Below are 26389 nucleotides of genomic sequence, written 5' to 3' on the forward strand. Positions count from 1 at the left end.
GAAAAGCTCTTCTCCGTGCGAACGGAGCTCCGTTCATCTCAAGGACTCATGTCCAGCACAGCCTCCCCGCGGCCGAAAACCAGGCTCTGGGCACGGATCACAGAATCATAGAATAACCAGGTTGGAAGAGACCCACCGGATCATCGAGTCCAACCATTCCTATCAAACCGTTACCGTCCCAAGAGCGGGATGGTGCGAGGTTGGCTGGAGGGAACCAACGCTGCGGGCTCAACGATGCTCTGGTCCAGCCCAGTCGCATCGAGAACGCCCCCAGCAGAGCCCTTTGCAGCTCCAGCACTCGAATCCGAGGACTGGAGGCTCATCAATTGCTCCGGCAGGATAAAATAAAACCAAAAACCACCCACCAAGCTAAATCCGGCGACCCCGAAGACGCCGGTCGCTACGCGAGTGAGCTCAGCCCAACAGCTCCTGGTGCGATTCCTCACCGGGTTGAGAGAGAACCATCAAAAAGCCAAAAAACCACAAAGGGAACGAACCAACCCCAACGTTCTGGGTCTCCTGCCCGGCTCCGAGGGTAGAAAATCAAATTCCTGGAGGAGCCCCAGCACCTCGCTGCCTTCCAGCTCTGTCTGTCACCTTAAAGAGGGGAATTGAGCCAATTGTCCTTTCTTAGCCCACCCAGAACTGGTCCCACCAGCCCGTCTTGGGGACCTTCCAACACCTTTGGGGTGTGCGGTTCCAAAAACTGAAAACACCACGAGAAAAATATCAGCAACTTTGAACTTATTCCGAAATTTCACCCTCCAAGCACGCAGCCGGAGGTCAGAATAAGCCAAAAAGAATGGCCTAAAACCTCATTTTTTGTTCTGTGAGTAGCCAAATCTTTCTATTTTTATTAATAAAGCAACATAAAACCCCAAATCTCTTTTTTAAAAATACATATTATTAGATCCCTTTCCTTCCCACCCCCCTGCCGTCTATAAAAATAACCTCAGGACTTTGATTGCAGAAGGTACCAGGCGCTGGGCTGTTGGTTCGTTAGGCTTTCGTTCGTTTTCTTTGTTCGCTGCAGAAAAAATAGGACCGAAAAAAAAGGATGGAATTCCCGGGGAAGTTAAAAACTGATCCTGTTTACAAGTTTCTTTTACATTCCGCTCTGTCTGGGATCACTTGGCTCTACTATAGATTAAACAATATGGATAGCATCTACTATTTGAACTAGTTAATTTTCTTTTAATCTTTACTCTAGGATTATATGAAATAAATTTGAATGTTTATTATTATTATTAACTTTTTTCTTAATACCCATCAACTTTTTTTTTTTTTTCTTCTTCTCCTTTTTGGTTAAAAACAAACAAACAAACAAAATAAAAAAAAGTCTTATTTTCAAATGCTTCTTTGAAAGGCAACAGAGCAGAAGCGCCTCCCGTCTTCCTGCTGCTTTGGGAAGGGGTGGAGGGACGAGACCCTCACGCTCCCCAGCTCCAGGTTGCTCAGGGCCAAGATCTTGAGGGATTCAAGGATGGGGGTGACGCTAAGTGCATGATCTCCTGGATCAAAGAACGGGCTTTGCAAGCTCTGAGCTGCTCCAGCTGGAAAGAGGACCCTGCTCACTCCAGGTTGTCCCAAGCCAAGCTCATGCTGGCTCACAGGGAGAAGAAAGGGTTTTATGGATCTAGGAGGGAGCAAAGCTGGCCAGGGGCTCCTGGATCCTGACGCATCCCTGGCTGCTTGGAGCACCGGGTACAAGCCCAAAGCTGCTGCAGCGGAGCATCAGGATGATGGTGAACCAGTCCCTCACGCCCTCAGCTCCAAAGGGAAGATGGTGAACCAGTCCCTCAACTCCAAAAGGAAGATGGTGAACCAGTCCCTCACAAGCCCTCAGCTCCAACAGGATGATGGTGAACCAGTCCCTCACAAGCCCTCAACTCCAGAAGGACAGTGGTGAACCAGTCCCTCACAAGCCCTCAGATCCAAAAAGATGATGGTGAACCAGTTGCTCACAAACCTGGAGCTCCAAAAAGATGATGGAGAATCAGTCCCTCACAAGCCCTCAGCTCCAAAGAGAAGATGGGAAGATCAAGCCTGGTCTGAGTGCTGGGCCAAAAGATTCCTGTCCTCGCAGCCTGCTCAGCCACACAAAGACACGGAGCCAAAGCTGGAAGGGATGCAACGGACAGCAACCACCCCCCGTGTCCACAGAGCCGCCCTGCCAGCACGTCCTCAGCTTGGGGAGGTCTGAGCTGGCAGTCATCGACGGTGCCCCCTGGCAAGACCATCAATCCTCTCTTCTCCAACATGAAAGAGTTTAATACAGGGCTCTCTGAAACCCTGCTGGGAAGAGAATCGATGGCAAAGCTCCCTGGGATGGGACAGGGTTGAGGTGTTGGCACGAAAACGAGGGCTGGAGAGGTGAGGAACACAAGCTTGGCTTCCCAAGAGCACCCGACCTCTTCTCAAGCTCTTCCAACGCCCCTGGCGAGAGCAAACGGTGGGAGCAACGGGAGCTCCTGGGATGCTCTGCGGGGACTTATTGGCGTTGGGTGACAATGACTGCAGGTTCTCCACCCAAGCCCTCCAAGCTCTCCAAACCCTCCGAACCGCTTCAGCGCACCCAGACCCGGAGATTTTCCAAAGGGATTGATGAGACCGAGCAAACCCAAGACGGGGGCTTTGAGTCTTAGTGGTTTTCTCTTCTATTTCTCTGGGTTTTAATCACCTTATGTCTTCTATTTATTTATTTATTTTTTAATTTGTCTTAAATACATCCAACTGTGTTAATTCCTTATTTCTGGAAAGGGCTATCTGCACCATAACTATCACCTTTTACATACACACACGCACACACAAAAAAAAGGAAACATATATTAAAAACACTTTTTAAGCAATACTCTGGATACAAATGTATTTTTTAACCTACATATATTCTAAACCTTCTAAACTTTTAAGGATCACTTTATCATAAAATAAAATATCCTTTTTTCTTATAATAAATTACCTAATAAAAAGTATTTTTATTAGCCCAGTTCCTTGCTACATTTACATGTAATAAATGCATTTATTAAAATAGAATATTAAATTATAAAGAAATGTTCTAATTTTAAAATCTTAGTCTTTTTTTCCCTCCTCTCTCTCTCTTTAAAAAACACCAGCAAATGCATCAAAATAAACCCTTCAAATAGCAAATAAACAGGTTGGAGTGTTTGGATTTCAGAGGTTCACAATATTTAACAGTCTGAGCCTTTGTACGTATGGAGATTATTTCTTTTTTTTTATAAGAAAGAAAGAAAAGAGAAAAAAAAATAATAGATATCCCTCCAGCTGAAAAATACTTTTGCAAATGGGAGCTAGAACAAGATATTTTATAGTATCTCCTCATTAAATATAAATCCAATTTTGGTTCTTCTTTTTTCTTTCGTTCTGTATTATAATACACGCTATTCTCTATATAATTTATGTCGATGAGGATGACATCACAGCACGATATTACTTCCACTCTCCGTTTCCCTTTGTTCTGGTTGGTCCCCTCTCCTCAAGTATCATCCCTTCTGCTCCCAAAGCTCCGATGCTTTCTTGGAGGCCCCATCCCCAAGGTTGCAGGTCCCCAACTTCAACCTGCTCCTTGGTTTCGGAGTCAAGAGCCCTTTGGCAAAGCCCATGTGGAAATCCCAGCGTTGAGCGTTGGGCACCAAGTCCATCCCATTCCCTAAGGTCTGAGCCTTCCTGGACCTGGAAGCCTCCTGTGAAGAGCTCAGCACCTTCCAACGCGGCTATGCAGAATTTTGGGGACCTGCCCTCCTGTCCCACCGCTCGTGGCTTTGGAAAACGCGTCCAAAGCAGAAACGGGATGAGAGCCGAGGGGAGAGAGCCACCAGCATTCATCTGGGAACGGTCGGGTCCTCAGCTCCCCATCCTGGTTCCACCAACCCAAAAATGCTTAGAAACAACCTGCTCCCCTGCTTGGCCAGTGGCGCGGAGGAGAAACCAGCGGCGTGGAGGAGAAACTAGCCACGTGGAGGAGAAACCAGCGGCACCCAAGTCCCATCCTGCAAGCATGGACGCGCGGCCAAGAGCCAAGTTTGGTGGGCTGCTCGCTCGCCGTGAAGTTCAACCCCAGTGTGATTGGAGGATGGAGATCTCCAAGCTCCTGCAAGGAGCAGGCTCGCCGTGAAGTTCAACCCTGGTGTGACTAGAGGATGGAGATCTCCAAGCTCCTGCAAGGAGTTGCCTTGCCATGAAATTCAACCCTGGTGTGACTGGAGGATGGAGATCTCCAAGCTCCTGCAAGGAGTTGGCTCGCCATGAAGTTCAAACCTGGTGTGATTAGAGGATGGAGATCTCCAAGCTCCTGCAAGGAGTTGGCTCGCCATGAAGTTCAACCCTGGTGTGATTAGAGGATGGAGATCTCCAAGCTCCTGCAAGGAGTTGGCTCGCCACGAAGTTCAACCCTGGTGTGATTAGAGGATGGAGATCTCCAAGCTCCTGCAAGTAGCAGGCTCACCATGAAGTTCAACCCCGATGTGACGGCAGGATGGGGATCTTGAGGCTCCCTGCAAGGATTTGGCTTCTCCTAAACCTGAGGGATGGAGAACCAGGTGGTTCAAGTCCCAGAACCTCGACGCAAACAAGGTGTCCTACATCCACTTAGCATCCAACTAGGTTCTCCTGCTCTCCTGGGTGGGATGCTGAGGGCAGGTGAAGCCAGCGAGGATTATTCTGCTGCTCACCACACCCCAGGCATCCCAGTGGGAAGAAGGGAAGGGAAAACCACCCCCAAGAACCCCGCGAGGACCTCGTTGCGGAGAAGGGCAGGGGGCAGGGGTCTGTCTTTAGTTCACGTTATTGCTGGTGAATTAGACCAACAAGCCATTTTTTTTTTTAGTCACCTATCAAGGAAGATACAAGTCAGAGCAAATAGTTAAGGTCATGGGCATTTTTCTCATTTTTTGTTTTTATTTTATTTTTTTTTTTTGTTTTAAGATTTTTATATATATACATATATTTAAAAACAGAGAAAAAAAAATAATAAAAATGACGTAAATTTTGCTGTTTAAGCCCCGCAACCGGGCTCCCCACGGATGCCAACGGGCAGGACCCCTCTCCGGGTGCTCCGAGGGGTTGGGGACCTGGGGGGGACCCTGCCTGAGCCCCCCCGTGCAGCCCCTTCTCGGGCCAGAGGTAGCTCTGGGTGCGTTTACTGGTTTTCTTTCTTCCAAAGTTGCTACATCAAAATATGGAATTGGGGGGGACGGGGACGGGGACAGGTAAATGGACAAGGGGAAAGGAGAAATGAAAATAAAAGGGGGGGGCCGAAATACTTCTATTCATTTTAAACTAGAACTGCTACATCAAGCTTTCTTTTAATATATATGTATATGTATATATATATGTGTATATATATATATATATAAAGGTTATTGGAACTGAAGATTTTATTAAAGGCCAACTTGGACGCTTGAGTAGGAACCTCGTTTGCGGGGAGGGGCAGAGCTGCTGCCTGGACAGACCGACAGACAGACAGACAAACAGCCCCTCGGGTTCCATCACCAAGCGTGGACGTACGTTTGGGTCATTATTCCTTTATTTTTTTTTTTTAAATCATTTTTTTCCTTTATTTTTTTTTCGAAAAAGAAAGGTTTTTCTCTTTTTTTTTCCCTTTTTTTTAAAAAAAATTTTCTTCCCCTCTACCATTTTTTCAGCATGCAGGAGGCTTTTACATCGTTATTTTTTTTTGCTTGTTAAAGGTGAGGGAGGAGTTGAAGGGAGCAGAGAGGAGCCCCCTCTTCCCCGCTCCCCCCTCCCCAGGGTCAGTGCTAGAACAAGTCCCTCCCCACCCCCAGGTCCCCGTCACCAAGGTCTCCGTCCCCCCCTCCCCATTCCCACCCAACCTGGCATCAAAGAAAGACATCGATCCAAAAAAAAACTTGCTTACATTACCACGAAGAGACTCCACTCAAGCCAAGAACGACTCAACTAGTCACTCAACTAACAGATCGGCCCCCGGGGTGGGGGGAACTCGGCCAGGGAAGCATTTGCCGTCGCACTTTTCCAGCTAAATCCCCCTCCGTTACCAACACCAACATCTCCAAACGCCCCTCGGAAGGGGGTTGGATCCCCCCCAACCCCTCAGCTCTCGCCCCTGACCGCTCTCGCGACATTAGCCGGAGAATTTTGCACAATGGAAGGGTTAAAATCCAACCCTGGAGTAGGGGAGAGATGGGAATGGGATGGGATGGAGGCGATGGGCGTGCAGGGAGAGGTCGCTGCTTGGAGAACAGGAATCACAGACTCATGGAATGGGTTGGGTTGGAAGACACCTCAAAGCCCATCCAATTCCACTCCTTTCCACCAGGAAGGAACATCTTCCATTGGAAGGGACACCTCCCACCGCATCAGGAGCTCCAAGCCCCATCCAACCTGGCCTTGGACACCTCCAAGGATGGATGGAGCAGCCACCACTTCTCCAGGCAACCTGTGCCAGGGCCTCCCCAGCCTCACAAGAAAAAAATCCACCCCCTTTCCCTTCCCCTTCTTTTACCGGGACCAAACCGAAGCCAGATTTTGAACTTGGCCAGTTTTAGGCTCCGAAGCCCTCACCGGGGCTCCGAAACCTTCGCCGAGGCCAGGATTCCACGCCGGCGGGTCCAAACGGCGCCACCTTCCCCCGGGAAGCACTCCCATCCCGACTCGCTCCTGGTCCACAGGGCCAGGAGAACCAAGCAGCCGGAGGTTTCTTAAAGCTTTGGGGAGGAGGCGAGCACAAATTTGACCCGATAGCGTCCCGTTAGCCCAGCTTTTTTCCTTATTTTTCACTTTTTCAGAACATCAGCATCCACTACAGAGCCCAGGAACATCATCCACCCCTCCATCCGCCTCCTGCCCCTAAGGAATATTTTAACATTGATGCCAAACACTGGTGGGCCATCATCTCCCGCCCCCCCACCCAATATTTGGAGATCAAAAAGTGGATTTTTACGGACGCAAAGCACCGGAGCGGCCTGTCCCGTGAGTGGGATGCTCAACCTCATCTCTACTGATCAAGGATGATGCGAGCAAACCACAACAGGATGGAGACAACAAGCGGCGCTGAACTGAGGGGACGTTCCTTAGGAACGTTATTACGATGAAAAGAAAGTCTCCTGTAACTGAAGGGAAAAATCAAAAACTCAGGTGATATTTTCGTGTGCGTGTGTGCGGTTATTATTATTATTTTTTCTTTTTGCTGTAGAACCATCTCTGCCAAGTTGCGAAACTTGTTGGTTCAGTTCTAAATCAAGGTCCAGGATCTGTGAGCAGAAGTTGAGGGGTAGGAAACGGGAAGGCGGGAGAAAAACTTATATATATCTCATTTTTTATATACACACATATATATATAGGTGCTTGATGAGTTAAGTGCCTATATATATATATATACAGACATAGATTTATAGACAGGTATATTGGTTTTCGATAGGTTAATCCAACACACATCGTTACCATCACAGCATTTTGGCATCCAGAGAGCGGTTGAACAAACCTGATGATGTCAAGATTGGCACAGAAGCCAGATCCGAAGACCATCGTCTCCCACTTCCCAATGGTCTCCAAAGTATCTGATTGAACAAACCCAGGAGTCTTGAAATGATTCAAGGATGTTCGACAAGGCAATTTTGTTTTTTGTTTCGTTTCGTTCTGAAAAAAATAGAATATATAAAAGCGGCCAACCTCTGGAAGATCCAGGTAAAGGACAGTTGAAGAGGTTTTGGTCCATAAAGAAATACTTTTTTTTCTTCTTTATTTTTTTTCCCCCCACTCGGTTTCGGGTAACAAAAGTTTTGGTCCAGTTTAAAAACAACGACAACAAAATTAGATCTAGAAACTCAAGGTGGTTTGTTTTTTTTTTTTTTTTTTTTGCTTTCTGTCGGGACGCAGGTTGGTTGCGTTTGGGCTCGTTGTATTGCATGATCGTCTCTCTTAGGTTTTGGTGCTCTAGGTTAAGCTTAAGAAAAGAAAAACACGAGGTGATGCGAGGGGTCCAGCTGGCATCGCTTGGAAAGAAGGATGAAGAGTGAACTACACGGCAACGTGGAAGTCGAGACGCTCCCCCCCACGGATGGGAACTCAGTATTTTGAAATACCCTGTTAGCGGCTCCCGATTCGTCTGATGAACAAATCCCTGCTCGGAAAAAAAAAAAAAAAAAAGAATAAAAAGAACGAAGTTCCAGACTCCACGGTGGCTCAGAATAATAAAATAAACGCTGACCGCCCAGTGTGATTCCAATAGGTTCTTCCAAACCTTCTTCAGTTTCACCGGCGTCGTTTTTGTTTTCTTCATCTTCTTTTTTTTTATTTTGATTTTCTTTTTTTTTTTTCTGGTTTTTTGGTTGGTTTTTTTTTAGAAAACAAAGGAAAACAATAAAAGTTCTTTAGCTGCTGTGGATTTTTTTGTTTAAATCTTTGAGGTAATACAGTTGTGCCCTCGTTCTAACAGGTTCCCAGAGGTTGATGGTTTCTTTTTTTTTTTTTGTTTTGTGGTTTTTTTTGCGAAATCCCCGTCGTCGTCCGTTTTCCTTCCTTTCTAGTTGTTTCTTTCTGAGCTCCCAGGTGGGTTGACATCCCTCAGGGTGGGGAGGAGGAGAGTAGGGGCTTCACACCAAGAGCCAACGTGGCTGGAAAAGAAAGGCTGGCAGGACCCTCCCCGCGTCCCTGCTCCCTTCCCTGTCCGCTTGAGTTGCCTCGGGGCTTGGTCCCCGCCGAGAAGTCCCAAATCTCACCACCAAACCAAAAAACCGAACTAAACCACTTTGCTTGCGAGATCCGAGTGTGCGTTCAGAGTTAAAAAAAACAAAAACAAAACCAAAAAAGACATTGCAGGCTGGAGCATCGTTCGCCCTTCAAAATTTCTGGCTTTGCTATTCATTTTAATTTTATTATTCACTTTTTTTTTTGTAAAAAATAACATACATTGCTTGTAAAATAATTTTTTTCTTCTTCTTCTTCTTCTTTAAATTAATTTATTCTTTCATTCGTTTGTTCTTCAGATGTCATTATTATTATTATTATCATTATTATTATTATTATTATTAGCATCATCATTTTTTTTTTTCCCCCACGCTCCCTTCCTACCCCCACCCTCCCCACCCCAACGCCCTGCTCTGTCTCTTTAGGAAAATATTCTAATGGCCTGAGTGGCTGCAGCGTGGCAAACGGGGCACTCGGGATCAGTCCTCTCGCAGATCCTGACGGCACATTCCATGCAGAAGAGGTTGTGGCCACATGGCACCAGAGCCGCCGTCACTTCGCTTTCGAAACACACCATGCACTCGCGGCTGCTGGAGACAGACGTCCGGGCAGCTGTAGGCGTTCCCAGCTTGGAAAACCCTTGGAGAGGTTCTCCTTGCGACCGCCTGGGGAGACCAGAGAGATTGGGCTCTTGGATGGAAGAGGACGGGGAGCGATGGGAATTTGGGTGGATGGCACCCGTACTGCTGGATCGTTGCTGCTTCGAGAAGAGCACCGAGACGGGGTTGGTGTTCTCCTGGCCGGCCCACATGGGAGCGCCCGATTCCGGCACTCCGTAATAAAGATCTTGCTTGTTCACACCATAGTTGGGGAAGAGGTAACCATAATTGAAATCGTTTTGGTCGTTCAGCCTCGGGGTCTCGTAGACGGGGTCGACGGAGCAGTCGCCGATGCAGCCCAGGCTGTTCTGTCGGAAGGTGGACAGGGGCTTGCAGCCCGGGGCCGGCGTATGGACCCGCCAGGCTTCGGAGTAGCGGTTCTCCATGCCCGAGTCAGGGCTGCTGGAGAGGAAATCGTTCTCGTTGTTGTACTCCAAGATCTTGCCCGTCCTCACCGCGATGTGGGTCTCGATCTCCTCCCGGGCACGTTCAACGTTCCCCGGCGCGCCAGTGATTTCGAAGACGGGATCCCGGTCCCGGCTTGGCGTGATGATGTAGGTGTTGGTTTGTTGCTGGATCCTCTTGATGGTGGCTCCTTTAGGACCTACCACCAAGCCCACCACGCGGTAGGGCACGCGCACCCGGATGGTGACTTGCCCCGGCAAGGTGGGAGCGCTGCCAAAAGTGGTGCCGGCCTTATTGCGGGAGGCCCTGATCATGGAGAAGTGCTCGGCGGCGGAGATGATCTCCCGCCGGGCCATGGCCACGTCCTCCCGCCGTCCCGTCACCATGAAGACCGGCTCCTCGCCCCGCACCGGCGTCTTGATGTAGGTGTTGGTCTTGGCCCGCAGGGCTTTGATCTTGCACCCTTGGGGAAGAGAAAGAAAACAAGGCAGGAAGGTTAGAGAGGCTCTGCCACCACTTTCCTGATCCTTCAAGAAACCAGGCTGGGCTGCCATGTTTTCAGCAACATCTTTCCACTGCCTAGGAACCTTAAATGAGAGAAAGGCTCTTTTCCCACAAATGCTGGAAGGAGAAATACCAGAGGAAGGTTTCCCCATCCCCAGAGAATCATAGAATCACCAGGCTGGAAAAGACCCACCAGATCATCGAGTCCAACCATTCCCATCAATCACTAACCCACGTCCCTCAGCACCTCATCCACCCGGCCCTTAAACCCCTCCAGGGAAGGGGACTCAACCCCTTCCCAGTGCCCAATGACCCTTTCCATGAAATATTTTTTCCTGATGTCCATCCTGACCCTCCCTTGGTGGAGCTTGAGGCCATTCCCTCTCGTCCTGTCCCCTGGCCCTTGGCAGAAGAGCCCAGCTCCCTCCTCTCCACAACCTCCTCCCAGGGAGTTGCAGAGAGCAATGAGGTCTCCCCTCAAAAGAGCTCCCTGCTCCCTCATCCTCAGGCGGGTGTTGCTATCTTGTGTGCTGCCCTCCACCAGACGATTCTCCTCAGAAACCAGCCCTTCCTCAGCCAACACCCTGCAGAGATGTCCCCCTTTTGCACACTCCAAGCACCAAGGAGTCTGGGCTGAGGGGATTCAGGCCCCGAGGAGCAACAAGGCCAAGTGCCGGGTCCTGCACTTGGGGCACAACTACCCCCTGCAGCTCCAGGCTTGGGGGCGAGCAGCTGGAAAGCTGCCCAGGAGAAAAGGACCTGGGGATGCTGGTCGGCAGCGGCTGAACATGAGCCAGCAGTGGCCCAGGTGGCCAAGAAGGCCACCAGCATCCTGGCTTGGATCAGCCATGGGGTGGCCAGCGGGAGCAGGGATGGGATTGTCCTCCTGCACTTGAATCCTTGGTTCAGTTTTGGGCCTCTCACTCTAAGAAAGACCTTGAGGGGTTGGAGTGAGTCCAGAGAAGGGAACAGAGCAGGGAAGGGGCTGGAGAACAGGGCTTGTGGAAGCGGCTGAGGGCCCTGAAGAAGAGGAGGCTGAGGGGAGACCTCATCGCTCTCTGCAGCTCCTGGAAAGGAGGTTGGAGCCAGGAGGGAGTCGGGCTCTTCTCCCAAGGAACAAGTGATGGGATGAGAGGAAACGGCCTCAAATTGCACCAGGGGATGCTTAGATCGGATATCAGGAACAATTCCTTTAGTGGCGGCGGTAAAGCCCTGGCAGAGGCTGCCCAGGGCAGTGGGGGAGGCCCCATCCCTGGACGGGGCTCAAAACACGTGTAGATGTGGCACTTGGGGACACGGTTTGGTCATCACAGTGGGGCTGGGCTGCCAGTTGGACTGGATGAGCTGAGAGGGCTTTTCCAACCTTAATGATTTCATGATTCTATAGTTCTAAGCCCTCTCCACAAGCCAGCGGTCCCTACAAGGCCGCCCGGCCCCAGTGAGGCTCAGGCCCTCAGAGAAGATGGCTGCCTGGGCTCCCCCCTTGTCAGAGTGGCCCGTGGGACTTGAAGGCCTCGGCTGGCACATGGGGGCACAGGAGAGGCTGGAGATGACAGGAGAAAGCGGGAGGACAGAGTCCGTGGCCAGACACGGCCCACGTGCAGCCCCTTTGCCTCTCCACGCCAGCTCACGTGGAGCAGGATGGGAGAGACGTCTGCCATAACTCAAAAGAGCAGAGCGCCCCACGGGGGTTTCTGTCCTACGGTGGAGACTTTAGGGGGAATCTGGTGCGACCTGGGTCACTTTTGGAGGGCCAAGTTTTGGGGAGGAAGAGCAGAGACGAGGCAGTTCAGGCTCCCCACCTCAGATATGGTGGCAGTCAAACATTGGCCCCACTGGAAGGCCAGAGGATAGAAGAGTCCAGAGCGAGTCCAGAGAAGAGCAACGAAGCTGGGGAGGGGGCTGGAGAAGAAGAGGAGCGGCTGAGAGAGCTGGGGGGGTTTAGCCTGGAGAAGAGGAGGCTGAGGGGAGACCTCATTGCTCTCTGCAACTCCCTGAGAGGAGGTTGTGGAGAGGAGGGAGCTGGGCTCTTCTCCCAAGGGACAGGGGACAGGACGAGAGGGAATGGCCTCAAGCTCCACCAGGGGAGGGTCAGGCTGGACATCACGAAAAAATGTTTCATGGGAAGGGTGATTGGGCAGTGTCCGAGGCTGCCCAGGGAGGGGGTTGAGTCCCCTTCCCTGGAGGGGTTTAAGGGCCGGGTGGCCGAGGTGCTGAGGGACATGGGTTAGTGATTGATGGGAATGGTTGGACTCGATGATCCGGTGGGTCTCTTCCAACCTGGTGACTCTATGATTCAAGCAGCTAAAGATATTCATAGACGTGGCACTGCTTTCTAAACTCCTCCTGGAAGCCCTCCTTGCTGCTGTCCCTCTGACTGCTCTCTCCAAAAGCCTCACTCGATGCCTGAAGGCCCTTTCAAAGCCTGGCACCAAGCTGCTGGGGCTTCCTCTGCAGGGAGGTTTGCTCTGAGCTTGGCTCTCCATGAACAAATTAAAAATGCCATTCTCCATGGTATCACCGTTCTACTGGTCTAGATGGAGTAAAGCAAGCGCTTTGCCCTGGTTTCCCAAGGATTTAAGGCTCGTTGAGTCATAGAACGCCTTGTGTCGGAAGGGACCATGAAGGTCATCTAGTCCAAACCCCCTGCAGCGAGCAGGGACATCTTTATGGAAGAGGAGGATCAGGATATAGCATCGAAACACCTCTGAGATCCCTCACTTCATCGTCACTCCCCAAAAGGAGCCCAACTCTCACCCTCTCCTCTGACCACCAGACACCAGCAAGTTTTCCTCCACACGCTACCCTGACATTAATACAAGACAACCCGCAAACGATGTTTCCGCCACCGAGAAATTAAGATTCCTCAGCTTGTGGGCTGGAACATTATTATTTATACAGATCCTAATAAATAACAACATCTGTTCCAGCTGGGAGTTCAGGGCTGCTGCTCACTCAGCGCTGCCACTTCTCCCCAGCTTATCTCCAGAGACCCAGAGTTGTGACAGGGGGGTATTTAGAGCGATGGAACGCTCCCATCACCACGTTATCATCAGCAAGAATCGAATCCCACACCTTTAAAGATCAAAACAGAGCCTCGTGCCACCGCAGCTGACGAGAAGAACTCCCTGCGCTCGCAGCGGGCGCCGCACACGCTACAACCAATAGTTAGAGCTGCACAAAGCACACGCTCAGCCTGCCCGGTCACGCTCGCAGCTCGTAGCATCGCACGGGCACGGGGGTGCAGCCTCACCAAACGCCACGAGAACGCATCAACACCAACCCTCCCGGTGCGGCTTCCCAACCAGAGGTTGTGGGCATGGCTGGAGGACGCGTACGGGTCCATCCCGCCTTGGCTGTCGACTCCCGGTGCGACTTCTAACTCCGAGAGCTGCTTCAGCTCTCCGAGACGCAGTTCTCGCTTTGTGGAAGGGGGAAGAAGAGCTGTCTCTCGCTCTGCGTTACCGCAAAACTTCCTAGAACACTTGGCGCTGCGACGCTCGCTGCGTTAAACCCATCTCTAAGCAGCTCATTTCACATTCCTGCGGAATGGAAATGCCAGAGCTGACCCAGAGGAGGAGCTGGGCAAAGCCCCAAAATCCAAACCAAATTCACCCCCTGCCAAGCCCGATGGGGCTCACGCGTTACTCTGCACTGAGTTTGCACCCTGAAGTATATTCGCAATGCCTTGTTTCATAGAATCACAGAATCACCAGGTTGGAAGAGACCCACCAGATCATCGAGTCCAACCATTCCCATCAATCACTAACCCATGTCCCTCAGCACCTCGTCCACCCGGCCCTTAAACCCCTCCAAGGAAGGGGACTCAACCCCCTCCCTGGGCAGCCTTGGACAGGGACCAATCACGCTTTCCATGAAATTTTTTTCCCTAATGTCCAGCCTGACCCTCCCCTGGTGGAGCTTGAGGCCATTCCCTCTCGTCCTGTCCCCTGGCCCTTGGGAGAAGAGCCCAGCTCCCTCCTCTCCACAACCTCCTTTCAGGGAGTTGCAGAGAGCAATGAGGTCTCCCCTCAGCCTCCTCTTCTCCAGGCTAAAGTTTCTAACCAGTTGACGTGGAGCGATGGTCATGGACGGCGCCGTATTATCAGGACTTGAGAAACCCAAAAATGGGACTTGACTGTAGAATAAAACCAGCCAAACCCACACAACAAAGGTTCATCCCAAGGAGCCTGCAGAGGGTGGGATAAAATCCTCGAGGGGTCCCCTCGGCCCTCCCAGCGCCCCAGGGCAGGGTCGCCTCTCCCTGCCCCATCCCTGGCAGACATTTCCCTGCTCTACTCTTCTGCTGCTCACTCGGAAGATGGAGATTCCATCTTAGGAAGATTAACCGAGATGCCACCATTTCCCCGGGGATATCACCGGAGCGTCGCGTGGAAAGAAAGGGGGTGTGAGCTCAAGCATCCGCGCTGGAAATGCCTCACTTTGGAGCAAAGAGGTGTTTGTTGAAGCTCTCGGTGAGCCACGTTCCGAGCCTGAGAAGCACAAGGGTTGTTCTCCTTTGCAGAAAGACCTCAGGTTGGCGTTTGTCAGGGCTGGGCTGGGGTTTGGTGCTCGTCTGAGGCAACGGGACAATGACTGCGCGCGGAGGGAAGAGGGAGCCGAGCCCAACGTGCTGGGAAACAATCAAGGAGGCGACACGGAGGGTCAGAGCGGTGACAAAGGACGGGGGGCTCCACGCTGGGGACAGATGGGAGGAAGCGAGGAATACACGCGAACGAGGGCAAACGTAAGCGAGCGACGCGAGCTGGAGAGGGTGGGAGGGAGTTAGGGATGGAGGAAAGGGGATAGAAATCGAGGGAGAGGCATGCTGCCAGCCCTCCAAAGGAGGAGGAGGAGGATCTGGGGGTGAAGGCAAAGGAGAGAGGCCCCCAAAGAGCAAAAGGGAGCCGGGCAAGGCGAGAGCGCGGCGAGAGGGGGAGGGAGGATGTAGGAACGGACAAAAGGACGCATGGTGCAGTCGCTGGTGTGAGAAGCAGGGGGAGGAGGAGGGAGGGTCTCGTGCAGGCCTGCAGACAGGAAAGGCAGCTTTGCGGAGGCAGACAGATGGGGGATCCTGGGCTGAAAAACTGGAGAAAATAACCCTACGGGAAACGAGACCAACTCCATCGAGGCCAAGAAGCCAGCAGGTTCAGTAGCCCAGCTCGCCAGCAGCTCCCAACCGGTGCAGACGATGGGTTGAGCCATCGGAAAGCCTGACAACTCCACCAACTTCCAAGAGAGCTCCACTGATTTACATCACCTCAAATCAGGCTGAGCTTCAACCTCCTTCATCCACTTCGTGCCAAGGCTCCCAACCCATCTCAACCCCAACCCTGACCTTGCTTCGCACAACCAAACATTCCCTTTGACATTGCTGCTTCCGACCGAGCCCAACCAGATCCTGATCACAGAATCTTCGAATCACTAGGTTGGAAGAGACCTCCTAGATCATCGAGTCCAACCATTCCTACTTGGCCAGTCCTAAGTGCTTTACTCAAATGGAATTTGTCCTGTATAGGGTTGTTTCCTTGTTGTTTTTTTTTTAAAATGAGGCTTTGTGCGCAACTGAAATTGGAGAACAACATGCAACAAACCGCTTTCCGTGCTGGATTATTAAAAGGGGAGTGAACTGCTTAGGAAGTGGTGTTAAAAACATAAAACTAAGCGGAAAAGGGCCGGTAAAAACTCAGATAATCTGTAACTTTGCTGTAGTGTTCTACTCTTTAGAGCAGCGTGCAGACATCAGCTAATTGATCCCTCATAGACTCCTGCCAGTTGGATTTTTATATCAGAGAAAGCATTAAGCCCTTTCTTGTCGTGTTTCCACCATCCAGCTTCTATTATTCTGCTTTTTGCCAATAACCCAGATCCCAAAGCATTCCGCAAAAGAGTCTTTCCTCCCCCCTTACCCCGTTTTCTCTTTAACTTCAGTTAACTGATTGCCAATTGACTCAAAGTAAATGCGTTTGCAAATTACCCTAGAAAGCCACAAATGCAACCGTACAGGAACAAACCCTCGAGAACGGCCCAGCCTCCGGCACCCAGACCAGTTATCCCACTGGAATTAATCCGCAGAGCAGCTCGCTCTGGCTGAAAACAGATAAATAAAGCGAGTCTAGACGTTGCCAAACCGGGGAGGGGTGGGAATCAGGGGGAGATGGGGATGCGCAGGCACTTTCTCCTCTCTCAGGGGTAAATAAATCCATCAAAACGAACAGGGCAAGCTTCAAGAGCTACCTGCCCAGCTCATGAGGGTGTAGGATGCGTCTGATCCAACGAACCCATCCCAGCGTGGTGCAAAGGTGCTTCCACGGGACCTTGCTGGGGTTTGCACGGCCTGGGTTAGTGTTTGATAGGAATGGTTGGACTCGATGACCCAGTGGGTCTCTTCCAACCTGGTGATTCTATGATTCTCCTGGCAGCAGAAAAAGGCTACGGGATGGGTGGGCACGGGATGTGCCCCATGCAAATACCAGCAGGAAGGCAGCGCGATATAAAATTCAACCATGCATGTGGTTCCAGGGGCTAAGTGTGAATTCCGAGTCAAACCCCCTTGACAACCTTCTCCTTTCTGCTCTAAGGCCAGATCCTGCACGGTTACATCCTGCTCGTGATACCAACCAGAGGTTTTTCTCTGGCACAAATCACCATGCCAGCGTGTGCCTGAGGTGTGGACCTCACCTGAAAGCATCTGAGATCATAGAATCATAGAATCACCAGGTTGGAAGAGACCCACCGGATCATCGAGTCCAACCATTCCATCAATCACTAACCCACGTCCCTCAGCACCTCGTCCACCCGTGGAACCAGCCCCGAGGTGGGGCTTTTTGTTTAGTAGGGTTTGCGTGCTTTTAAAAACACATCACACCCATCACTCCAGCTCCTTATTTTGCTTCCTTCTATCACATGTAAAATCATCTCCCCAGACAAAAGATTTCTAGCTCTCCTCTCATTGATGCTGAGGCACCTTTAGACCACACGGGCATTAATTACACCTGTAAATACCCCATTTAGGACATTCTGACATTGCTGGTAGCACCTAAAAGCAAATTAGGACTTGGGCTTTTTTTTTTTTTCTGTTGTAACCATAAAATTAAAGAGGACCGTAAAATAAACAACCCTCAAATATCTCTGGTAAGGTGGGGCATTCTTTTCCCGTTGAAGATGAAAGCCGTGTTAAAAGACAAACGCACAAAGAACACCACAAATAAAAACCCTCCTGAATATCTGTGGGGTAAGATTTTGCTGCATTGAAAAATTCTGATGAAAAGTGGTGTCACACACGCACACACACAAAAAAAAAAGAAAACAAATGCACACAAAAGGACCACAACCAACCAACTAAATCCCTTCGCATCGAGGTTTTATTGTATGATGCAAGTTGTGTTTACAAGAGGGGGAAAAAAAAAAAAGAAGAACCACACCAAAGCAGGAAAAAAAAGCAACACGGTGCAGTGATTCCACGCAGTGAGGAAAGTTGTTTATTAGGGGAAAAATGAAATAAAAGGAGGGGTGGGGGGGTGAAAAAAAGGCACAAAAAGCACCAAGCCCCAGACAATCGCTGCCTTGTTGTGCGGCAGCGGAAAGTTGGGAAGTGGGTGTCGGAAGCCCCCAGCCTCGAGGAGCCCGCGATGCATCATCTCGGGGTGGGTGTGACCGCGGACCCCTGCATGGCACAAGCCGCTCGGCGTCTACGAGCCGGACGGCGCACGGCACGGAAAAAAGGGGGCACGGCGAGCGGACGAGGCAGAGGGGACCAGGAGGAGGAGGAGAAGGAGGAGGAGGAGGAGGGGGCTGCCAGACAAAGGCAGGATCGGGGGCCCCCACCCAACCCGCTTTCCCACTGCCCTAGATTCCGGGTGGTTGCGGCGCGGTTCACGCGGTCAGCGCGGAATCCAGCAGCCGATGTGCGGAGGAGCGTGCGTGTCTCCCTAGAAAATTCCCTTTGTCTGTCTCTCTCTCTCTCTCAATCCGAGACCCATTTTCTCTCCTCCCACCTCTAGTTCAAACCGCACAAAGTCGAGCCCGTTCTACACTTTTCCCCCGTGTAAATTCAGATGGATCCTCACTTTAGAACAATTTCCCTCCTCCTTTAAGGCCCATCCGAGACGCCAAAGGGACGCAAGAAGGTTGGGTTTCAGGCCCCACCAGAGCGAGTGGCTTTAGCTCCAAGATTTACAACAAGACCTGCCCCCCTCGCTGCTTCTTGGATGCTCTACACCCACCTCCACATGGTGGGTGGGGGAGCTGCAATCATCAGACTTCCTCAATGAAAAAGGCTTCCTCGGACTATTTTTAAATGCTGGAAGCGTTAGAGCATGTTTGGAGCTACACAAAGAGCCCAACAATCACCTGGGGTTCGTGGGGCCTCTTTTTGATTTGACATCACCTTGCCGAGAAGGAGCAATCTATGTTAAGCTCCTCTCTCCCATAATCTCATTCCTGTTGACAACAGGCTGGTTGGAGCAGGCTGGGAGATGCTTCGTCCAAGGGTGTCTCTGGGTTCAGGTGACAATGGATGCTACTATCAAGGAGAAGAGCAAAAATACTCTTAGAGGAAGGGACCTGCTGGGAGAGGGCAGCTCGCGCTCTTGTGAAGACAAACCGACCCACCGTCCTCTCCCCATGTCTGCACGGAGCCAGCACACAAAGAACCACGACCACCTCTCCCCAACCACACGATCCGTGCTCTAACCACACCATCCAGCCTCACACGTGTCCTGTTTAAAGTCCACCAGCCCCTTCCCTGGCTCCGCTAAGAGCAGCCCAGTTTGGCAGTGGGAGCAGATTTAACGTGAGTAGAAAAGCCAGATCCACGTCTTTGTGAGTCCAAGCTACACCCGCCTCAGGTGACTTCTAGGGAAGATCCTAGAGAAGATGTCCTAGTCCTGGACATGCCGGTGGCTGAGGATTTCTTTTGAACTTCACAGTCTCAACAGTCAAAGCATGACACCTTTAGACACCTCCACTCTTCCAGGCATCTCTCTCGTCTCGACCCACACCCTTGGGTTGCAAGAACCTTTGCAGCCCCATCATCTCAAAAACCACCTGCAAACCACATCAGTGCTTTGTCTTCATACCCTGACAAATTCACGTGTGGTAAAGGTCTCACACAGAATCCTAGAATCACCAGGTTGGAAAAGACCCACCGGATCATCAAGTCCAACCATTCTTATCAAATACTAAACCATGTCCCTCAGCACCTCGTCCACCCGTCCCTTAAACCCCTCCAGGGAAGGTGACACGACGAGATTCAGCAGGTGAAGCACAAGAGCCACCAAACCCCTGATCCACCCCCAGAACCAGGGAGCACCGTGCACACCACAGCACGTGCCAGGAGGTCCAGCCACCACAACACAGCCCTGCTGGAGTTCACGTTCTCACCACGCACCAAGGGAAGGAGGGAATCATCTGCAGGAGCTGCAACGCAGACAGGGACACCCTTGCTCCTCACCCTAACAGCAACAGGAGGGCACTCGTGGAGGTCACGGCTCCACTTCCAGCCAGGGAAGGGTAGTCATCGCCAACCATGGCCAGGGGCAGAGTGGAAGAGGTCATAAACATCACTCAAAGGATTTATGACTTGATTCCTTCATCCTTCCTTTCCCAGTTTCATCTCCTTCGCTCCAACTGGCAAAGCAGCCCTTGGCGCATCCCACCAGCCACCCAGCTCCCCATCGCGGACCACGGGGGGATCAGGGTGGAGAAGCAGCTCCCAGCACCCATCCCACCGATGCCCGCGAAGCCCACGTTCTCATCCCAGCGATTCCCCCATCGCGCCGCTGCAGGAGCGCTGCTCAAATTCAGCGCACAACCAGGCACCAGCGCAAACTCGAGCGCCGTTTCCAGCAGGCGATTGGCTCCGCGAGGGCACGTTAACAGTTCCCGGGGAAAACAGGGAGCTGCCAAGCGCAGGTTGAGCTCCTGCAGCATCTCTCGTTTGAAGTGGAGCCATCTCCTCCACCACAATTAAACCCCTGTGCGAGTCACGCTTACCAACATTCCAATAAAAATATACGGGGTTTGAGTCTTATTTACACTCAAATGCCTTCACGCTCATCCTGCAAAGTGAAGGGCAGTCCCGGAGCAGGTGGGAATCCCACACACAAGGATCCTGGATCCAAGCCTCTTATGGACACACACGTCAGGAACGCTTCCCAAACCAGTAAACACCATCGCAAAATAACACGAAGGAACAGCGCGCTTCATCGGATCTGAAAATATTAAGTTAAAGCTCAACCCCGTTACCAATTCAAGCCTTGAAAACATTTTTATCACACTCTTACACCTTTTTCCCCTCTCTCTTCCACCACCCCATCCATGAGTACCCCTAAAACACCCAGTTCCTTGGAAAATCATCATCCCTATGAGCTGTATTGCCAAGAAGGGGGACAAGCCTCAGTTTCTGGCTTTCCCTATGGATTCCTGGATCCAGGAGAGCGCAGGATTTGGCCCCTCGGGATGCCCTGCGCTCAGCTCCACCCGCCAGCAGCCTCTCGGAATCCAGCTTTCCAACAAAACCAAGACATTCCAATAGGCCTTTCCCAGCTTCCCAGATGTGGGAAAGCCCTCACACACACTAAAAAAATATAAAAAAAAATTAAAAAATGGTGGAAAAAAATCCAGGTCTCCGCGTTCCTCTCCATCACTCCGGCCGCTGCGGATGGAGCGAAGAGGAACACACCCCCTTCTCCGGAGGCTGAGGAGGCAGCGGGATCCAGGAAGAAAATAACCCGGGCACCTCCCGCGTCGCCTAACGATTCCGCTGCCGAATCCTCTCTCTTTCCTAACTTTATTAAACAAAGGGGGCCTGATCCTCCCCGCCGGCGCAGAGTTGGTGCAAAGCTCCACTGTTTGCGGCTGGGGGAGGCCGACCGGGAGGATGGGATCCAGGTGGGACCTTTGTGGCCATAACCTCAACCTCCAGCCCCTGTTCCCTTGCGCGGGGGCCACGATCCCAGCGTGGCACGGGTGGAAACCAGAGCAAGAGCCGTTCCCTCCACTCTAGATGGAGTTTTGGGAGGAGGATGGCACCTCTTCCATCCCTCGCCATGCTGGCATGAGGACCTCCTGCTCCCTCTTCCATCCTGACATGGGGACCTCCTGCTGCCTTCTCCATCATGGCAAGGGGACCTCCTGCCCCTCTTCCATCCCATCATGGAGACCTCCTGCCCCTCTTCTCCATCCCATCATGGAGACCTCCTGCCCCCTTGCCATCAGAACAAGAGGACCTCCTGCCCCCTTCTCCACCATGGCAAAGGGACCTCCTGCCCCCTTCTCCATCCTGGCAAAAGGGACCTCCTGCCCCCTTCTCCACCACGGCAAAGGGATCTCCTGCCCCCTTCTCCATCCTGACACGGACACCTCCTGCTCCCTCTTCCATCCCAGCAAGGACACCAGCTTCTGGCTTTGCTGCTGGGAGCGTGCGGAGACACCAGAGGCCCCATTGTTCCCACCACACGCTCCAGCGTAAGGATGCACCATCCATCAGCCATTTGGAGCCCTCTCCTTCGCCGCTTCCCCTCACCCACCTCCTCCTCTCCGCATCCCCTTCTGGGAGCCCCCACGAGCCCCCCCTCAATGTCAAACTCCAACCCCCCCTTAGCTTGGCCCATTTCCATTCCCAACCCAAGAGGAAGCATCTGGATTTGGAGCCGCAGTCTCTGCCCGTCACACTTCCAGAGCGTCAAGTTACTTGCTTAGAGAAAGAAAGAAAGAAAGAAAGGAAGGAAAAAAAAAAAAAATATCCCGCTTAGCCCCGCTATTTATTATTTTCTCCCACCCTTTGGAAGCGACGCAAAACTTCTCTCGCGCCCCACGCTGGTGACCCCACGATGCCAAGGAGATGCCCACCCCGCATCTCACCCCGCGGAGCGATGGGGGTGGGCGAGGGGTGACTTATGAGTGGGTGTGGTGTGTGTATATATATAATTTTTTTTTTTTTTAAAGCCCTCCTCCATTCCACCTCGCTCCCCAGCGAGCCGTAAGGAGAACAAAAGCATCCCTGTGGCGGGGCTGGCTGGGAAAAGGGGGTGTTGAGGAGGTTTTGGGGGTGGTGAAGGGAGGGGGACACACACAAGCAGCAAGCTTTGCGGGGTCCCCAGCGTTTACACGGGCTCGAGGATGGAGTTCAACTCCCGTTAACCGGTTGTCGGGACCCTCGCCAAGCTCAGCCACCACACCCCCTCGCTCCACCGAGCCCAACAAAGGGGATTTTGCGCCCCGTTGGCTGCCAGCCCCGCTCGCTGCTTCCCTCCTCCTGCTTTATTTCCACCCCCTTTCCTCTTTATTTCCCCCCCCAGCCTCTTTATCCACCCCCCCATCTCTTTATTCCCCCCCCCATCTCTTTATTCCCCCCTCATCTCTTTATTTTCCTTATTATAACCAATAAATAAGCATCATTTGGGACCAGAACCGGAGCAGCCAAGGGGCTGGGGGGGGCTCCGCTTGCCAAACATTCCTATAGACCCCCCCCCCGCATCCCCAGGGAAGGGGGGGTGCAGCCCCCCCCCCCCAGTGCCCCGAACAATGGGATTGGGGGGGCTGGGGGGGGGGGGGGGAGCGGCGAGGGAAGTTGTTGGGGCGGTCCCCGAGGCTCCCCGGGGGGGGAACTGGGAGGAACTGGGAGGGAAGAGGGAAGGGAACTGGGGGGGAAGCGGGAAGGGAACTGGGGGGGGGGCTGGGAAGCGGGAGCGAACTAGGGGGGAACTGGGAGGAACTGGGGAGGGACTGGGGAGCAGGAGCGAACTGGGAGGGAAGAGGGGGGGGGGACTGGGAGGAACTGGGAAGGAAGCGGGAAGGGAGCTGTGGGGGGACTGGGAGGAACTGGGAAGCGGGAGCGACCTGGGGGAGAACTGGGAGGGAAGCAGCGGGGAAACTGGGGAGGGGAAGCGCGAGCGAACTGGGGGGGACTGGGAAGTGGAAGAGAACTGGGGGGGACTGGGAAGGAAGCGGAGGTGGGAGGGAGGGTACTGGGAGCGGACTGGGGGAGGCCGGGAGGGAACTGGGAGGGAAGCGGGGAGGAACTGGAGGGGGGACTGGGAAGCGAGAAGGGACTGGGAAGGGAAACTGAGAAGCGGGAGGGAACTGGGGGGATGCAGGAAGGGAACTGGGAAGCGGGAGGGAACTGGGGAGAACTGGGAAGGGAAGCGGGAAGGGAACCGGGGGCGGGGGGAGAGAGAAGGGACTTGGGGGGAACTGGGAAGGGGACTGGGGGGGAACTGGGAAGGGACTGGGGGGGGAGAGGGAAGGGACTGAGGGGGAACTGGGAAGGGGATTGAGGGGGGAACTGGGAAGGGACTGGGGGGGGGAAGAGGGAAGGGACTGGGGGGGGACTGGGAAGGGAGCCGGGGGTGGGAGAGGGCCGGGGGCCGGGAAGGGAGGCGCCGGGCCCCCCCATCTCTCTCACCTTGCCGCCCCACGATCTCGGCCACGTGCTCGGAGCTGGGCACCGGGACGCACTCGGTGGTGTTGGAGCTGCTCTTGAGCCTCAGCTCGGCCTCCTTGTACAGAGCGCACAACTTGGGCTCGGCCGCCCCGGCGCTGGGAGCCGCCGGGCCCTTCGGGGCCGGGGGAGGCGGCGGGGGAGGCGGCGGCGGCGGCTGCTGAGGCGGCTGCTGAGGCGGCGGCGGCTGCTGAGGCGGCGGCGCCGCGTTATTGTTGTTATTGTTGGTGTCCTCCACCAGCACCACGGCGGAGGAGGAGGAGGAGGAGGAAGGCTCGCCGAGCCCCAGCAGGCAGAGCTGGTCCAGGGCGAGCTGCAGCGCCCGGTCATCCTCCAGCAGGGCTCTGTCTTTGCCGCTCCCACCGAAACAGCCTAAATCGCCGAAACCCCCGTTCCTTTCCATTATCCCTGGTACTACCAGGCTAGGCATGGCTAACAAAGGCTTGAGAGGGGGTTGGGTGGCGGGGGTTGGTTGGGGAGGGGGGGTGGGGGGTGTGAGAGCGAGAGGAGGGGAGTTGGGGAAGAGAGGAGGAGGAGGAGGAGGAGGAGGAGGGGGGGGGACACAAAGAGAAGGGAAAGGAGAGGGAAAAAAAAAAAAAAAGCGAAGGGAGAGAAACACAGAGAGAGAGGAGGAAAAAAAAAAAAAAAAAAAGGACCCTCCGCCCACCTCCCCTCCGCCTGGCCAAGCCCCTTTCTCTCTCTGTAACCCGAGCTCCTCGCCCACAGGCGCTTCCAGCCCGCCGGGGTCCCCCCCGCCCCCGGCTCCCAGCGCCGCCGGGGGGTGCGGAGGGGCCGCCGGGGCGCCCAGCCCCGCGGGGGGAAAAAACTCTTTTGTTTGAAGGCGGCTGGGCGCAGCGGGAGCCGGCCCCGGCCCGGGGGCTGCTGGGGGATGGAGTCCGCAACGCCGCCGCCCGGCGCGGCCCCGGGGCTGCGGGGTGAGGGCTGCGGGGGGCGGCGGGGTGAGGGGGGGGGGGGGTGCAGGGGACCCGCTGGGGCAGGGGAGGAGGAGAGAGTGGGGAGAGCTATTGTGCGAGTGGAAAGGGGCTTTGGGGGGACCTGCTGGGTCATGGGAGGAGGGGATGCAGGGGACTTGATGGGGCAGGGGAGAAGGAGAGAGTGGGGGACCCTTTGTGCAGATGTAAGGGGGCTTTGGGGGCACCCGCTGGGTCATCAGTGGAGGGGATGCAGGGGACCTGCTGGGGCAGGGGAGGAGGAGAGAGTGGGGGGACCCTTTGTGCAAATGGAAGGGGGCTTTGGGGGGACCTGATGGGTCAGGGGAGGAGGGGATGCAGGGGACCTGCTGGGTCATTAGTGGAGGGGATGCAGGGGACCTGCTGGGTCATGGATGGAGGAGAGAGTGGGGGGACCCTTTGTGCAAGTGGAAAGGGGCTTTGGGGGGACCTGCTGGGTCATGGGAGAAGGAGAGAGTGGGGGACCCTTTGTGCAAGTGGAAAGGGGCTTTGGGGGCACTCACTGGGTCATCAGTGGGGGGGATGCAGGGGACCTGCTGGGTCATGGGTGGAGGGGAGAATGGAGGGGACTTATTGTGCAAGTGGAAGGAGGTTTTGGGGGCACCCGCTGGGTCATGGGTGGAGGGGATGCAGGGGACCTGCTGGGTCATGGATGGAGGAGAGAGTGGGAGACCCTTTGTGCAAGTGGAAAGGGGCTTTGGGGGGACCTGCTGGGTCGTGGGAGGAGGAGAGAGTGGGGAGACCTATTGTGCAAATGGAAAGGGGGTTTGGGGGGACCTGCTGGGTCATGGGTGGAGGGGATGCAGGGGACCTGCTGGGTCATGGGTGGAGGAGAGAATGGGGGGACCCTTTGTGCAGATGGAAGAGGGCTCTGGAGTACCTGCTGGGTCATGGGTGGAGGAGAGAGTGGGGGGATCTATTGTGCAAGTGGAAGGAGGTTTTGGGGGCGTCTGCTGGGTCATGGGTGGAGGAGATGCAGGGGACCAGGTGGGTAATAGGTGGAGGAGGAACTGGAGAGACCCTTTGTGCTGATGGAAGGGGGCTTTGGGGGGACCTGATGGGTCATGGGTGGCAGAGAGGGTGGGGGGACCCATTGTGCAAATGGAAAGGGGCTTTGGGGGCATCTGCTGGATCATGGGTGAAGGAGAGAATGGGGGGACCTATTGTGCAAATAGAAGGGGGCTCTGGGGGCATCTGCTGGGTCATGGGTGGAGGAGGCAGTGGGGGGACCCTTAGTGCAAATGGAAGGAAGCTTTGGAGGCATCTGCGATGTGCTCCCCAGCCTGGAGAGCTCACAGGAGGAGGAGAAGCTGCATGGGGACCCATCAAGGCCAGGTTGGATGGGGCTTGGAGCCCCAGTGGAAGGTGTCCCTGCCTGTGCTGGGGGCAGGGAGGTGTGGAACTGGATGGGCTTCGAAGTCCCTTGCAACCCAAGCCAGTCTATGATTTTGTGACCTCAGTGCCCTCCCGTGAGGGTTGATGTGGAGGGGTCAAGTGCTGGGATCCTAGAGGGATCCACCAGGATAGCAGGGACCTTAGGGAGAAGGGGTGTCTGGGCAGGGGCACCTCAAGGTGGAACTGGGCTGGCAGAGGCACCAGGATCCGTGGGGTGACCGGTGAGGAGAAGGAGGTTGGCTGTGCTGGGGCAGGTCCTGGGGGGCTGATCCCACCTTGTAAGCCATGTAGCTCGCGGAATTCATGTTCATCCGAAGGAGGACAACGGC

The 26389-nt window shown here is 53.7% G+C and overlaps 1 protein-coding gene across 1 annotated transcript; it reads right to left on the reverse strand.

Annotated features, from left to right (window-relative positions):
- Positions 1–9092: 9092 nt before the first annotated feature.
- Positions 9093–24175, reverse strand: MEX3A (mex-3 RNA binding family member A). Its single transcript, XM_069878776.1, has 2 exons — positions 23659–24175; positions 9093–10209 (listed from the first exon to the last, which is right to left on the reverse strand). The coding sequence occupies exons 1-2, from the start codon at positions 24122–24124 to the stop codon at positions 9104–9106; spliced, it is 1572 nt and encodes a 523-aa protein (XP_069734877.1). The 5' UTR covers positions 24125–24175; the 3' UTR covers positions 9093–9103.
- Between the last annotated feature and the right edge of the window lie 2214 nt (positions 24176–26389).

The sequence above is a fragment of the Phaenicophaeus curvirostris genome, chromosome 29, assembly GCF_032191515.1.
Source record: "Phaenicophaeus curvirostris isolate KB17595 chromosome 29, BPBGC_Pcur_1.0, whole genome shotgun sequence".
Classification (NCBI taxonomy): Eukaryota; Metazoa; Chordata; class Aves; order Cuculiformes; family Cuculidae; genus Phaenicophaeus; species Phaenicophaeus curvirostris.